Here is a 16412-nt window from a genome sequence, read left to right on the forward strand (position 1 = left end):
CATGATATTACAGTGGATGAGATTGTATATACAGCTACTCATTTTCCATCGAAATTATCTACTGGATGTGATGGCGTTGCCTCTATTGCGCTGAAGGAATGAATTGATATCTTGTGCGAGCCACTTGAAAAAATCTTCAACTTTGCCTTCTATTCCTCCACCTATCCCGATCTGCTTAAGCTAGCTAGAATAGTACCGATTCACAAAAATGGTGACCGTAACCACGTTGAGAATTACCGCCCAATTTCTATATTAAGCTGCATAAACACACTTTTTGAAAAACTCGTTGCAAAGAGAGTGAAAATATTTCTCGAGAAAGAAGCCTTGCTATCTCCTCAGCAACACGGCTTTAGACCAAACAGATAAACTGGTACTGCCGTCATATCGCTAACAGACACGAGCAACGCTTTTTCTAAATGATAATAAAATAGTCTTAGGAATTTTCTTGGACATTAAGAAAGCATTTGACACTGTTGATCACGAAATTTTACTGAAAAAGCTGGTGCATTACGGGTTTAGAGGCATCAGTTTAGAATTCTTCAGAAGTTACCTCAATAATCGGCGGCAAATGATCCAACTTAGTGGTGTAAAATCTGACTTTGAAACAGTTACGGCTGGTGTGTCTCAGGGTTCAGTCCTTGGTCCGATTTTTTTTCCTTGTATATTAATGGCCTGCCGCATTTCACACAACACTTCTAAGTGTTTATGTATGCTGACGACACTGCTCTTCTATGTGCTCATGTATCTACAACGGAACTTATTAGAACCACAAACCGAGAATTGGAAACTTTGTGCAGCTGGTTTATTTCAAATAAACTTGTTGTAAATGTTAATAAGACAAAATGCATAATATTTAGGAGCTCCAGAAAAATCATACATGAAAACCTGCCTTCCGTGCAATGGCTGGGAACACCTATTGCACTTGTCCATAACATCACTTATCTTGGAATAATTCTAGATGAGAACCTACACTGGAAGCCATACATTCAGGCGCTTTGTAAAAAGATAGCTGCAGCATGCTTTGCACTGTACAAATGCCGAGATTATTTTGGTAATGACATACTCAGAATTATTTATTTCTCAATTTTTCAAACCCAGTTATCATATTGCATTGAATCATGGGGCCACACCTACCGATCTTATTTGGAACCACTTAGGGTCTTGCAAAAAAGGGCAATTCGATTCATTTCACATTCAGGATACAACGCCCACACTGCTCCTCTTTTTAAACAGATGGATATACTGCCACTACAATCATTACTTGAATACAGGACTGTCTTGACAATACACACATGCCTTAAAGACAATTATCCGTTACACTCATCGCTATTCTGCATCCCACCACTATGCACTCGCAACGCCACTCATAGAAATTTCCTTCTTCCGAAAACGAAAAATGTCTATGGAGAAAGAAGGATGGCCCATGTTGGTATTAAGCTGTGGAACAAGCTTCCAAGTGAACTCAAACGTAGTAAAACTCTTCCTGAGTCATTGAAGAAATATTATAAACAATGACGGAAGCCAGCATTTTTTCTTTTCATGCATTTTTGTGTGTTTGTATGCGTTTGTAAAAGAGGCTTGGTGCTCTGAATATTGTTGCTCTATGTACCCATTTATGTATTTCTAATTTCATGAGCTTTTATATGTATGTAATTATTTTAGTTATGCCTGCAATTTTCTTTGAAAATGAATTGCATGGATCCCAACTAGCTTTTAGCTAGGGATCCAGATGTTTTCACAAGCATGCCTTGTATGAATGTTGAGAAATAAAATTGAATCAATCAATCAATCAATCAATCAACTCAGCTAACCGCGACGGCAAGCTTACGGTAGGGCGAGAGCGAATTGATCAATACCTCGATGTGGGAACAGTGTTGGTCAAATGTTTAGGGGAATCCCCCAACGTGGAGTAGATTTGAAATAAGGAAGTAATTACTCATTGACATCCACCCGAGCGCAGCCATACGACTTCAAAGGAAAGCTGTACAGCTTTCTAAGAAACTACGCAGTTAAAGAAAAATTCGTACTGGTCCGGGGTCTGAACCCGGGACCACCACTTCACTGGAGCAGTCACTCTACCAACTCAGCTTACCGCGACGGCAAGCTTACGGTAGGGCGAGAGCGAATTGATCAATAACTCGAAGTGGGAACAGTGTTAGCGAACTGTACTAGCTGTACGCCTATATTGGGCTAGCTGGTTTAAAGAGATCCTAATGTTTTAGGGGGACAAGAACGAGACAAGCGTCCGTGTCGTTTTTCTTTTCTGTCTCGTCTTTGTCGCGCCAAAACTTTACGGCGAATGTTAACTTCCTTGCCATCAAATTTATCCTAACCATTCACTACTAAACGCGTCCCGTTTCAAAATATTACATGGCACGTTCCGTAACTAAGTGGTGCTGGACGTTTTGAGGTCACGTTATCAGGCCTTGGGTAGACCACACGTTGGTTAGCTTGTCCATCTGTACATGCAGCCCTGTTGAAAAACAACCGTTCAGTCCGCAATTTCTTGTTATCCCGTCTGAAATAAGTGTACTCTAACCGCAAGCATCAACTCATTTTATCGTTGAGGAAAATAAATAGCCCAGAATAAAACAGAGCGGAGCTAGGAGGACATCAATCACCCACAGACCGTTAACAGCTCACAGAGAACCGAAATCAGGGCAATGGTTGCTGTGTTACGTTTATACAGGCAGACACACAGTTTCGTCGTAAAAACTGTATTGCTGCGTTGGCAAGCGGATGAGGAAACCACAGGTGCAAACACTTCTCTGGCATCCACAAGCCGACAGGAAACCTTCATTCAGGTTACAGCATCAATAGGCGCTTGGCTCAGTTAGTTGCAATCAGCCTGAAAGCAAGGCGAGACAGCAGTCATGTACGGGGCTCGCGAAAGGGATGGACAAGACTACTGGGTCGCCCAGTGGAGAAATGGAGGCGCAACATGGCAGCAGCCAGGAATTACAAAGTGAGTGCTTGTTACAAAGGTTTTTGGCAGGATATGTCAATAGGCGGAAGCTGTACGCAGGCTGTAGTACGAAATGGCCAAACTGGGCATTCGTTTTTTTTAACAATAAATACTGGTTCTACTCACACAGTTCACGCAAAACCTTAAATCAAAAGTTGTACAGAGTAGGATCTTTTAGTGACATTTTTATTGACCCGAGGCGGCTATATGTTTCTCAACCCTGGCATTTGTTTTCCTGCGGCAACTCTAGACATAATTGTAATGCACGTCATCCGGCAACAGTCACCATAGAGCTTTCGTAAAGCGCAGTGTTGGCCTATTTCAGTAATATATGTAAAATAACCCTAGTAAATGCATAGAAATGGTATACGTTTTCGGCTTAGCTTGCGAACGGTACACATATAACTTGCACAATTAATCATTTCTGACAACCCGTGTGTAATTTTTGTGAGCCAGTTTTTCTTTATTCAATGGCAGGTTTTCGGAAGATCTATTAGTGGAGATTGTGACGTAATAAAGAAGTGCTTATTTTTTATAACCATTAAAAATACTCGTGCAAGTCTTGCAATGGCTAAAAATTGCGGCATCCAAGCAGCTTAATTTATGAAGTCTTTACTCGAGGGATCGTGGTTTTTTCTTTTGCATGCGCAGAAGCGCAGATATATTAATGATGGCGAGAATATATGCCTGTACCAGTATGTCGAAGAACGGGCTACTAAGATTACTGCTTTGAGAAATATTATAACTATTTTCGCAAGGTAGGTAGCAAAAGCACCTCTTATATGATATCAGAAGTTGTCAATTTGACCTGAATAAGTAATTCACAGTTAGCACTACCGCACTGCCCGAAACATATTGGAATGCCACTTAATAGCTCTTGTCCACATGGGGCTTTTGAGAGTAAAAATGCCGTTATAAGCCTTTTTTTTAGGTTAATGATTTTTCTTATGCTCTGTCTTTCATTTACTCAAAGTGCGCAAAAAGTAGGGCTGAACAAAAAGCACAGCGTTCTCGCTGTCGCCAGCTTGCGACTTGTGTAATTAACAATATACATTATGGCTGTACAATCCAGCATTATAGCTAACGCACCATTTGGGCAAAGCTGTCCTTGGGCGCCAGGCGAGCAGGAGAGTGTCCGGCTACAAAATATTAAGCGCCTACCACCTTTCCCGAAGGCACTCCTTCATGGAAGTCTCGTTTTAAAGCCTAAATAATGTGTATATACGCACAGTCTTGTTCAAAAATCTTCAGGCCGCTGTGAATCTGCCAAGAGCGGTAGCGCTCCGCTTTCGCGAGGTGCCACTGCCGGCGTGCGTAATGGGATGTAATAAATGATTTTGGAAGAGAGAAAATGACGCAGCAACTGTCTCACATGTCAGAGGACACCTCAATCGCGTCGTATGCAAAGGGAGGAGGTGTGAGTGAGAGAAGAAGGGATCAAAGAGATACCGTAATGGATGGCTTCCAGAATAACTTCCACCATCTCGGGATCTTTAACGTGCACGTACATCGCACAAAACACGGGCACCTTTTCCCACTCGCTTGCGCCTAATACAAAGGGGGCGGAAGACGCATGCCCCTCACTTTTGAACGTACCTTGGTAACAGCACCCGTGAAAACGTAGCGCGGCATTCGTTCTGCTTTCCTCGTGATTGCTTACGGCCGCTGCCCTACGGCGCATTCCGCGAGTTACTGCGGTAACCAGGGCGAAGCTGCCCGGTGCTGGACTTAATTTTAAGCAGCTGTGAAGGTTCATGTAACGTGTTATAGCATAGAAAATCAGGACGATTTTTCATTAAATTTTCATTTTTCTCTTCAGGACTAATAATAGCTGGTCTGCACCGATGCACTTGTTTTGTAAGGAACAGAATAAAAATAATTTCTTGTTGATTACTTCGCCAACAAGGTCGCGTTCACAAAGAGCTCATAGGGGCCTTTTAGAGTAACATAACTTCATTTGCCGACCGGCCTGTATCGAAATGGTTTGTTTCACTGTCTATTTTATGCGCACTTTTTAAATGTCGGTTTGCTCGGCCATAAGACAAGCGCGCAACAAGCAAGGCAAACGCGGCACTAGATTTTCACAGGCGCTGTTATCAAGGGATGCCCGAGACTGGGGGCACACTTTCCTCGCCCTCTTTATCCCAGAGAGAGGCCTGAAGTTTTTTTCACCGATACTTTAAGCTCTTTGCCTGCATTCAGAAAGACGAAACTCAGACACAATGATCGCAAGTGGGTACAACTCAAATGTTCCTGAAGCAGAATAAAAAATCCCCCCTCCCCCAAAAGTCTGAGCGCCTTCCTCTCGTCAGTGTCCAAGTAGTGTTTCGGTATCCGTAGCTGGTCGGGGACTGTGAGGTGGACGGACAGGGTTTGTCGAAAGATCGCGAACAGAGGTTGTGCTTTTCAGCATCATAGCCAGCCATAACCACCGCCTATAAAGTTACCATGGTTCTTCGGTTTAAGGAAGAGATTCCTTCTCACCATGTGTGTATTTTTGAGGCTCCGTGGATATTTTTCGCAAATGCCGCACATTGACCCCTAAAGGCAAACCATGAGGATTAGAGCTTTTGACCAACCGTCTACATTAGCTTCAGTAATAGTAATCCTCACCATCCCGATTCCTTTTGTTTCTTATTGTAAAGAAGATCTGAAAACTAAGCCAGCGCTTGAACACCAGCGTTTATGTGCATTAACATATTCAGCTATAAAACAGAATTTTCTAATTTTTCTCGAAAATTTTTTTTTCCTTGCAAAGAAAAAAGTTTTCTTATCGGTCTGCAAACGAAAACAGAGCCAGACAAAGATGTAATTGAATATTAAAGGGGCATAGGCTTGACAGATCTATGTGTCTCTAGTTTCCACCCTTTGCCAAACGAGGAAACGATGATGTGGTCGTCATTGCCAATCTTGAGGGGCATATGTACCGGGTGTCTTCGTTTTCAAGAAACATGACACTGTACTATGTGCAATCATGCTTATCGGCAGGCTTTTGAAGCAGAATATAGACGTCGTCCTGGCCGGAAAGCGACGGGCACAGGTGTTCCTGCCGCTGTGCGGGAAAGCTCATGAGCTTAAATGGTGAGTCCGCTTCAACGTCCGTGTTCCTGTCTGTTACACAAAACATCGAGGCTCTTCTTGTGAAACATATCGTCCGCCTTTGTGAAGAAGGTTAGGATGAATGAATAAGTGTAAGTACTTACTCTGAAGAATAAAAATCCTTGGACTCAAATATATATGTTTTGCCTCCTCACATGGAGACCGCTTGCGATTACTCGTTTTTTGCATCGCCTTTCTTCCAGCTAATTAAATGTATATTCTCAAAATATTCATTTAGCGAAGAGTGTGAGTGAACTTTTCATGAATGAAGCGATGCACTAGGTCTTGAAAATCACGCTTCTAACACCGAGTAACATATCCATAGAGCGTCGAAGGCGCAGTGCTCAAAAAGTATCCCTACGTGGTGAAGCACGAAATAGCAAGTTTCACTATGGAAATCCTAGGGCTTCATTCACTAGTCCAGTGTCGGGGGCGAAGCTCCAACGCGCTGATAACGAGACCACAACACCAGCCGTGAAGCATGCACGCTATGAATTGAAAGCGGATAAAAGTAGAGAGGAGTTACTACCTCGGGGACTTGGGGAATGACTTTGTTGCGAGAGCCATTAGCTCCTCAAAGAGCAGCCATTATTCACTGAAAGAGCAAGTGGGCGTCAGCCAGTATTAATCTCCCAACTGACTAAGCGGTTGGCCGGGATTAGAACGGTACGTCCCATTTTACTCATTTTTTCTTTATTTGCTTATTTATTTTTGTTTATTGTAATACCCACAGCGCCACAAGTGGCATTAAAGTGTGTGTGTGTGGGGGGGGGGGGGGGAATAACACATCATACAAACGAAAAGAAAGGTAACAAAGTGCAGCACATACAATGCAACCATGATGCAACAGTAATACAGCCTAAAAGCAGCATTCACAGAGATGAAGAGAATAAATCACCTGACGGAATTAATACCACCTCTTCACAGAGCCGGTTCCAATCTCTTATAGCCTAGGGAAAAAAGCATATTTGTACATCTCTGATTTACAGTTAATTTCCTTAACTTTTAATCGATGGTCACGACGTAGCGAAATATAGTTTGGTGAATGGATGTACAGGTCACGGTTTATGCCAGTATTGGAATAGTAAATACTATGAAATATTTTAACCTCAAATAATATTTACGTTCTTCAAGCGCTCCATCCCAGCGAGTTTTTTGCACGTGAAACGCTAAAGCTCCTGGTATAGTTGTTAAAGACATATCGGATACCCAAGTTTTGTACCCTGTCAAGTTTATCTATATCCGTTTTATGCCAAGGGTCCCATACTGCGCAGGCATATTCGAGAACCGAGCGAACGTTTGTCATAAAAAGTAACTCTTTTGTTTCTAAAGGGAATTGCTTGGTGTTACGCCTTAAAAAACCAAGAACGCGACACGCCTTTCCTGTTGCATAGTCGACATGTCGTCTCCAGCTTAGGTTGGAGGTTATGAATACGCCGAGATATTTGTATTCTGATACTAAGGAAAGTTGTGTCCCATTAATTGTATAAGAGAATTCATGGGGCTTTTTCTTTTTTGTGACTCGCATATACACAGATTTTTGCAAGTCAATAAACATACCCCATTTCTTACACCAGATACCCTGTTCAAATCATTCTGTAACTGCACACAGTCATTCGGACTATCAACGACCCTATACAATGCGCAGTCATCTGCAAACAGACGAATATGAGAAGAGATATTAGAGCAAATGTCATTCATAAAGATCAAAAATAACAAAGGTCCGAGCACTGATCCTTGAGGTACACCAGAAGATACAATGCATTCGCTTGATAATTTTCCATTAACAACCACTCTTTGTTTCCTTAAGTGCAAGTAATCTTGTATCCAGTCAATCATTCTCTCATCAATGTTATACCAAGACAACTTTTCAAGCAAAAAGGAATGAGGAACAACATCAAATGCCCTCTTGAAGTCCAAGAAGACGCAATCTACAGACAACCCTTCATCAAGTGCACTTGTCAGATCATGAATTAGTTCAGTCAACTGTGTTACACAAGAAAGGACTTACGAAAACCATGCTGCTGATTGCTCAGTAAGGAATGCGTATTCATATGAATAATAATGCTAGTGAAATACACATGTTCCAAAACTTTACAAGCAATACTCGTCAAAGAGATGGGACGATAGCTGGAAACAACATTTCGAGGGCCAGATTTGTGCACAGGAACTACATTGGCTAACTTCCAGTCAGAAGGCAGTGCTCCTTCCTCTAAGGATTTTGTGTAAATGACTCTCAGATATGCAGACAACTCACACGCACATGCACGGAAAAGAGCAGTTGGTAGATCGTCAGGAGCAGGAGCACTGGCAGCATTCAGCCCTTTGAGTATCAACTCAATTCCTCTTTGATTAAACTCGACACCACGCATGTGATCAGAATTAACTCGACCAAGATTGAGCTCGACGTGAGAGGTGTTGGAAGAAGCAGAGAATACAGAAGAAAAAAACTCGTTGAAGCACTCAGCTTTATCGATACTCTCGTCAATAATGGAACCTTCATGTACAAGAGATGGAATCGATACTTGATCCTTGCCGTTTCTTTTCATGAACTGCCAAAATTCTTTAGGGCGCTCTTTTATGCGCAAATGAAAAGAACAAAAAAAATAAGTCTTTTGCTCGTTTAACGGCTACCTTCGCTGCGTTTGTTGTATAAGTGCAATGTGCTTTGGACACACCGCCGCAAACATGTCGCTTGTACGAATGAAAGCTCATCCGCTGTATGGGTTAATGACACAAGCTAACATGCATATACACATGTCAGCTTCCTTCAGATTCAAAAAGAATTTTTTGTTTCCCTAGAATTACCTGATTCTGTACTGCCACCTGTGGCTGCACGTTGGTGCAATCGAAGACTGAACCCGCCTGAATTCAGATTTAAATGCACGTTAACGACGCCATGGAGCTTAAAAATTCAACCGGGACCGTTCTTTTTCAGCCGCTTCCGAGCCAGCCGACAGCATTGATGTAGGGAGTGAAATTCGCTATTAGTGAGCAATTACTCTTTAGCAGATGCCATGTATGTGGTACGGATGCAAGAGGCGAAATTATTTATCCATAACAGCTATACATGGCAATTAACATAAGCATGTATTCTAGTTACCCCGACCAAAATACCACATTTAACAACATAAAGAACCGACTTCATTTTGAAGAGAAAGCTTCACTACGTTACCTCGTAACAATTTCGCGGTGCTTGCGGGTTTGACTTTCAAGCGAGCCAGAGGTCAAACCCCTTACGGCGCCGTTCACGTGTCCAGCGATATATGTGAGACAGTTACTACTCCATTTCCTTTTCTCAAAACCGGTTCAGATGTCCACCGATATATGTGAGAGAGTTACTGCGCCAGTTCCTTTCTTCAAAACCAATTTTAAAAACCAATCCAATTTTTTTAGAAAACAAAAAGGCACATAACTTGCCCCTGGGATGGTGAACACCTCAGTCGCGCTTTAAGCTACGTGGGGTAGTGACAGATGTGCGCTGCATGCGTTGACATTCACAACGTTGTTGCAGAAACGCGGCACTGAAGCTATGGACCGTCTGCGTTCTTTGTGTCTATTGCCGTTAGCGCTGATAACGCTCTAGACTCCGATGATTTAGAAGAAACGAAGGGCGCATAACTGACTCACTGGGTCAGTGGACGCCTCAGTCGCGCTTTGAGGAACGCAGCAATGGGGAGGGAGAGATTCGGACTGAATGCAGTAGCGCTGACAGCGTTGTGGAAGACACGCGCCACTGCAGCAATAAGCCGCAGCGTTCATTGGGTGACCAACCTCTCGCGGTCAGCCATTAATTTAACCGCTACCTGGCAGGGTTGGCGCGTTGCCTATCTAATGTGCGGAACGCACTCAACGTTACAGGTGAAGCCGAGTCTACGTTCCCGATTGACGACAGCTTTCGATCTCTAAGTTCAGCCGTAGTTAAACCGCAGGTAATTTTTTTGCGAAAATTTCCCCGATAATTTTCAGGACGCCTGGGTGCATTCCGACGCGTGGTTAAATTTTTTAAATTTTGAAATGGTGAAAAAGGGGCAAGAAGTGCGCCAGTGGAATAAATATTTTATCACAACTGACCTGTAAACAAAACACTCGAGAGCGCAGTTCACAGCTTTTATCGTAAAACCACCCGTATGGACCCATAAAGGGGTCCAAAGAGCGCACAACTGAGCTCACTCTCGCATAAATCAATAATCTCAAAGCGAAGCTCAACCGCAGCATGTTTCAACAATCCTTATTATGGCGGATCCAACCAAGACCATTTGCAATCAGGCTTGTTTTCAACGCGTTCTCGGATATTTCGGAGGCCATTCTTATTGGCTGTGCTTACCGTAGGGGCAGGTGTAGACGTCCTAATATTCGACATATGGCATTTTTTTTGTATTGCGTAGCTGTATCGGATGCCTGCTAATCAACACCTTTATTTTATTATAACGTGTACGCAAATGTACGGCGTGCGTTTATTATGCAAGCGAAAAAAATTGTCACTTAAATAGCCGAATAATGATCGCATTCAATATGCGAGCCCGTCTATTATGCGAGTATTGGACACCCTAATGTGAATTTCTTATGCAAAAATTAATGCCGCGAACGTCGAGGGATTGAGAACGTGAATACTGTTCTTTTTTAAATACAAAATAAACAGAACTCACGGGTTACAAGCAAACGCTTGTAACTTGCCGAGAGCTGAAATTTTTAGTCCAGCTTTCCTCAGCGACCGCTATTTTTTGCCCAGCTTACGACTTCGTGACAAACACGATGTTGGGCGAAAACAATTCTCCAGGTGTTGTGAAAATACCGCGCAAAGGCCAGTCGGGTTCAGCCAGCTGCATAAAATTGTTGTCAGCGTACAGCTGGCAGCCGTGGCCGGTGCACTGCACGAAACAGAATGTTGTGAGGATTTACTGCTTCGAACTTCCGCAGCAAGGTAAATGAATGAAACGACCAATCCCCTTTTCGACAGCTGCTCAGAGGCGCAAAGTTGGTACTCAGATGGCGTAGCAACTAGGTATTGGCAGAGTAACACATAAATGAGAGGAGACGTGCATGAAAAAAAAAAAAGTGGCCGCGGCCGCACCTCGCGCGCTCAACAAAACTAGTGAATACTTATTCTTGAGCAAAAAGACCATACAGGAGAGCTATCGGTCGAAAGGGACAGGAATGTTGCTTGAGTTTAGTGCTAACAATTCTCAAATAAACTCTCGATCTCTCGAAGCCTGAAACATTACCTTCGGGAAGCCTATTTTACGGTTCGTTAACAGCAGAGAAAACGAACGATAGACAGTTTGGCGCAAGTGTAAGTTGAAGTGGCTCCAAACGAAATAAAAGATAAATTTCGTGCTTGTTATGAAATCTAACAAGTTAATCCAACTGTATCAAATTTTGAATAAGTCCAGAAGGCGTCAAAAGGTAACATGAGCAAACTATTTTAACAAATCGCTTCAATATGCCTTAACAAGGCGCTGAGCTTAAACGGGACTCCCCGAAAGGCATGCTTATGGATCTCTAGATTTCTCCCTGCTACTTAAAGTAATGCCGATACTAATTCCCCATATCTTCTTGCAGTAATGCACTACGTGACACGAACTTTACACCAGCAGTCAGCTTTTAAATTAAAACTAATACTGCGTGCGATTTCCTAAAACTATTTTCCCACTAGGACACTGTCCCACACACTGCAGACTTCAAAGGCAAATCGTAATATTGAAAGGATAAGCGCTTTTCCTTTTAGAAACCCCTCGTTATACAAGGAACACAATGTGATTGATAAATGCCGTCGCCAGTCCAAGCGTTGTGCAAAAACCACCACCAGACATCGGTTGTTATTGCGATACCCTAATGAAGTCTATCAACATTAGAGCCTGGCCGTCTCTGTCGTGCTGGTTGTGCTGTGGCCTGTAGCGCTGGGCGCAAATAAGACACATGAGCCTTTCGAGTATATATTTGTACCCCTTTTAGGTAATGAGCTGCTCATGACTACAAGAGCGCGTACCAATGATCTTGATATCATAAATAATTGCTTCTAAGTACGACGCACCAACTCCCACTGGGCAAACTTCGTGGACGCTGAAAGTTTTGCGTCATCGGTTACTGCCGGCCGCCGTATGTAAAAAACCGTGCCTGTCAAAACTTACGGCGCTGATAGCGAATCTATTGACATAGGATGCTTCAAAACCTCTTCCTGTGGATCGTACTCACAGTACAAGGAATTCAGGACAGATCCCAGCCAATGCCGCTACAACTACCAACCTATTACGTTCTAGCCTGGACCCACTCGGACAATTTCTTTCTTTGTTGCGTCACGGACCATGTCCACGCGCCATTTTTGCCGCGTTAGCCTTAGAACCTCCATATCGGAAAAATCTCCCTTCGTCTGCCTTCGGAAGCCAAGGTTGCCAGGTGGAAAAGTGGGGAGAGCGTAATCACCTCTAGACTTTCAGGGGAAATGAGGGAGAAGGAAGAAGAAAGGAGGGAGCGGAAGGCGAGAGGTGGTCGGTGGGAGAGAGTAGACAGGGGGTATAAAGTGTCACATAGTGATTGACGGACTGGATCACGCGGTCCGCCCGCACGGTCTGAACCTGTCAACGGCAGCGGCTGTTCCCTCCGGGGGAACACTAATGCTAACGCATACCCTGTTGTATGAATTCCATTGAACGCCTTTACTTTTTTAATCCTCAAAGAAATGCGTCACGCTGTGGCAGTGAAGAGAACTAGAAGCACTTGTCCCGGACTCCCAGTAATGAATGACGCTAAAGCTGCACAACTCTCTGCTCGTTAGCTGTTCATAAAGGTCCTCCATATTTACTGGCTTAGAAACACCTCGCGACGCAGCAAAGGCAAGGAACTCCTTGTGCCTGCCAATTTCTACGGCTGATGCCTCGTCAACTATCTTAAAAACGAAACTAAAATACGTTGCACGAGATAAGCGATTCTGCTACTAAACTTGCGACTACGACGACTTACACAACACTAGGATTACACGCAACAGGTGGGCACGAAACAGCCCAGCATCATCACCCGTCCTCCTAGCACGCTTATGTGATTTCTTGTCATTGCGAGCGGAAAACGAGACGTTCTGCAATTCGCACTGATTTAGATCCCTTTAAACGGGACAACAGTGGTAGCAGTGGCAGCTAAAAACGGTTAGATGTGCCTATACGAGCGATGAAGCGGTGCCTTTGAAGCACGAAGTTCGCCAAGATTAGTGACGACGCTTACTGAGTCAAGTTAATAACTTCAGTCGAGTTAATAAACCACATGGACATGCATGAAGAAGATTCGGCGCTGCACACCTCTGTCAAGAAATTTAAACTTCCGGATTATGACAAGACTGCAAAATTTTGCAGTAAGGGAATAGCCTCGTTGAGAAGGACGTACGACGTGGTATGAGAACCAAAGGAGCTCCTTGTAGCTGAAAGCGACTTTCGCAGAGGACAGAACTGCATGGTTTTCATGAGGCTGGAGTTAATTGAAAAATTGCACTGCAAAAGTTGGTTGAAATTACACTTATTAGACATCGGAGTCAAGCGAGACATGAGATAAGCTGAGACTGGCAGGCAATGTGCCCTTCATAAATAAAGGCGGCTGTTAACAATAAATAGGTAGCTTTGTTCTATGGACATATTGCGCACATCTCTAAGTCTGGCACGTGTTTGCATAGTTACTTAACGTGTGAACAGCGCATTTTGTTCACCTGTCACATAACTTCATAACAACGTTATGAGCGAGCTCCAGTAGGCTGTCGCACTGGGGGAACTAAGCTCTGTGCTCCTTCACATCTAAGGATGGAATGTTGCGGCCGAGGTGAAACTGGGAGCAAACTGCGGCTAAAGCTGCCGCGGGGAAAAGCAGCACATGACAAGCCACTCAATGCTAGGTCGAAGGTCCGCGGCACAGGCTTCTGTGTCAGATCTTACACCTTGCATAAATTTATTTGCTGAATAAGACGGTGTGGTTGCAAAACGAGCGACATATACTGACGTTGTTTGGCAACGCTGCAGTGGCCAATTTTTGTTGCAGGTTTAACGCCACTTGTTCCCGGTCTAGTTATCAGACAGCCTCAACCCAAGCCCCAAACTAAGTAATAATGGTTTATTGTTCTTTTTTAATGTGGCATAGCTAAAAGGAGCCTGCCTGGGACGCCCCGATGATATACTTATGCTTGGCGTCAAAAGCATGAAATTTTCAAACTAAGTGAAATCACAAGGAAAAGAAGCTTGCGCAGTTCACCACCATGAAAATGCCCACAGTGCAGGCGCAAATCAACCCGCGAACCAACGTTCCGCAGTAGAGCGCCATATCTTGAGGATGAATGAAGAGTGGCGACGTAGTGAGTTGTTTGGTAACGTTGTACTAGAGCAATTCCTGTTTGAGGTTTTATGTCATTTCTTTCTGTTCAACTTATCTTACCACTTACGCAACCCAAGCTCCAACCTAAGAAGTAAGAGCGTTATTTTTTATGTTCCATAGCAATGTGGAGGCGCTGACGGAAGCCATATATCACGTGCTGATACCTAGGTTAAAACCTAAATTTCACTAACTTGAATGTAATGTAAGAGCAAGCAGTCATTCGCAGTTCCCTGCCATCCAAAACGCCAACAGCCGAGGCTGGAGCGTACCCGCGAACTTGTACTCAGCAGTAGAACGCCACAGTAACCTGCGCTTTCCAGGCGGCAGTGCAGTTGTTCCATTCGGCGACTAAAAACAGCTGCCGTCAGCCGCTTCTACAAAGACGAGAGCACATTCTGAGCAATTAAAGACCCACATTTAGCTGATGGCATCTATTTCCTAGATTCTCTCGGCGTATCCAAGATAGCTGACGAAGGACAAATGTCGCTTCGACAGAGTGCAGAAGCTCATGCCAGTAAGAGCATGAAGGTGGCGTTCAACAAAAAGTGCTAACTCCTCTCGCTAGGCTGTGCGTTACGGCGCTGAAATCGACACGGCAAACTTCAGCGCAGGTGCACTATAGCAACTCATGTACGCACTGTGCGCTTTATATCATGCAGCCGAAGGTAATAGAACGACTAGAAGCAACAGATTAAAACATGCATCCGGATGAATTGTCTTCACTCTAAGTGTTTCGCAAGGTTGCGCGCACTTTTAATATAGTTGCGCTGATCTTCGCAAAAAGGTTCATTGCATTTCTTCACAGCCACGTGTGCGTGGTAAGGCAAGAACCCATCATAAACGCCACAAGTGTACGCCTCACGTTGCACCTGAGGCGCTGGTCCAGTGGAAAGTGTACGCAAATGAGTTAGAAGTCAGAGGCCACAACTGGCTCTTCCTCTTTTAAGTTTGCCTCACAATTGACGCATGGGTGGCTGTATTGATGGCGTGCTAGAGCCTGCCCCTTTGGTTTATGTATCATGGTGTTCTCTATTTCGGCGAAGGCTTTCCCAGTGCGATGTTCAGCATAATGTCGGAGAGGTATGCAGGAAGTTCGCTTTCGTGGCTTCATTTTTTTTTAATCTGTGCGGAGATAGAAATATGATGCAATGATATAGAAGTTATGTGTGCCCTTTCTACCCAGCCCCCACCACTATTCGACATAGTTTACAACAGCGGCGATTCACCTTAACTGCGGAACTAAGGCTCCTCGATGTTTTGCTTCTTTCAGCGACAGTTCGGACCTCGCACAATCACTCACTCTTTTGGCTCCTTCCCGGTTCATACTGAAGAAGTTGGCGCGGAAAAACGAGGACAAGCGAGACAAACAAAGACGAGCGCTACTCACAACTGAAGGTTTATTCCAGACAATGCTCGAATAAATAGTGAAACCAACAAGAACAAAAACAAACAAACGTCATGAACACCACAAGTTACTCCGTGAATCTCAATGATTTGGTTAGGAACAGATACTCCCTATCAGAGAAGCGGACGGAAGTCTGACTAATGCACTTATCGCCACTGATGCGCATATGAAAGGCTTCCATGAGCTCCCGCGTGAGTTGCTCAATGTGCCTGAATAGGATCGTCGTTTCTTCAAAAAGCGGTTTACACTGGATTTTCTTTTCCTTGTCGTTTGTAATGCACGTGCGGCAATGTTTAGGGAGGTTATCAACAGAATCTCCCCCAAGCAATCTTCGGTGCTCTCCTAATCTCTCGTTGACGCATCGTCCAGTTTGGCCTATGTATAGAGCGCCACACGACAACGGCAATCTGTACACAACCCCCCTGGCACAGGTAACGAACGGGGCTTTGTGTTTGATGTTGCATTCATTTCTTGTTTTTCTTGTTTTTCGTACCGTTCTTACGCCTCCTCCTTCCATCCGTTTGTGCACCTGTGAACAGATTGCTCCCAACTTCCGAGGGGCGGAAAACACAATCGGAATTTGATAACGCCCGGCAA

The 16412-nt window shown here is 44.0% G+C and overlaps 1 protein-coding gene across 2 annotated transcripts in view; it reads left to right on the forward strand.

Annotated features, from left to right (window-relative positions):
• The first annotated feature begins 1047 nt into the window (after window positions 1-1047).
• Window positions 1048-16412, forward strand: part of LOC144134990 (thiopurine S-methyltransferase-like) — a 33228-nt gene continuing 17863 nt past the window's right edge. For both annotated transcript variants that reach the window (XM_077667776.1, XM_077667777.1), the window contains exons 1-2: window positions 1048-2965; window positions 5954-6046. In XM_077667776.1, coding sequence (XP_077523902.1) covers window positions 2874-2965; window positions 5954-6046 — 185 coding nt within the window. In that variant the 5' untranslated portion in view covers window positions 1048-2873. The remainder of the gene's footprint in view (window positions 2966-5953; window positions 6047-16412) is intronic.

This window comes from Amblyomma americanum, chromosome 5, assembly GCF_052857255.1.
Source record: "Amblyomma americanum isolate KBUSLIRL-KWMA chromosome 5, ASM5285725v1, whole genome shotgun sequence".
NCBI classification, from domain to species: Eukaryota; Metazoa; Arthropoda; class Arachnida; order Ixodida; family Ixodidae; genus Amblyomma; species Amblyomma americanum.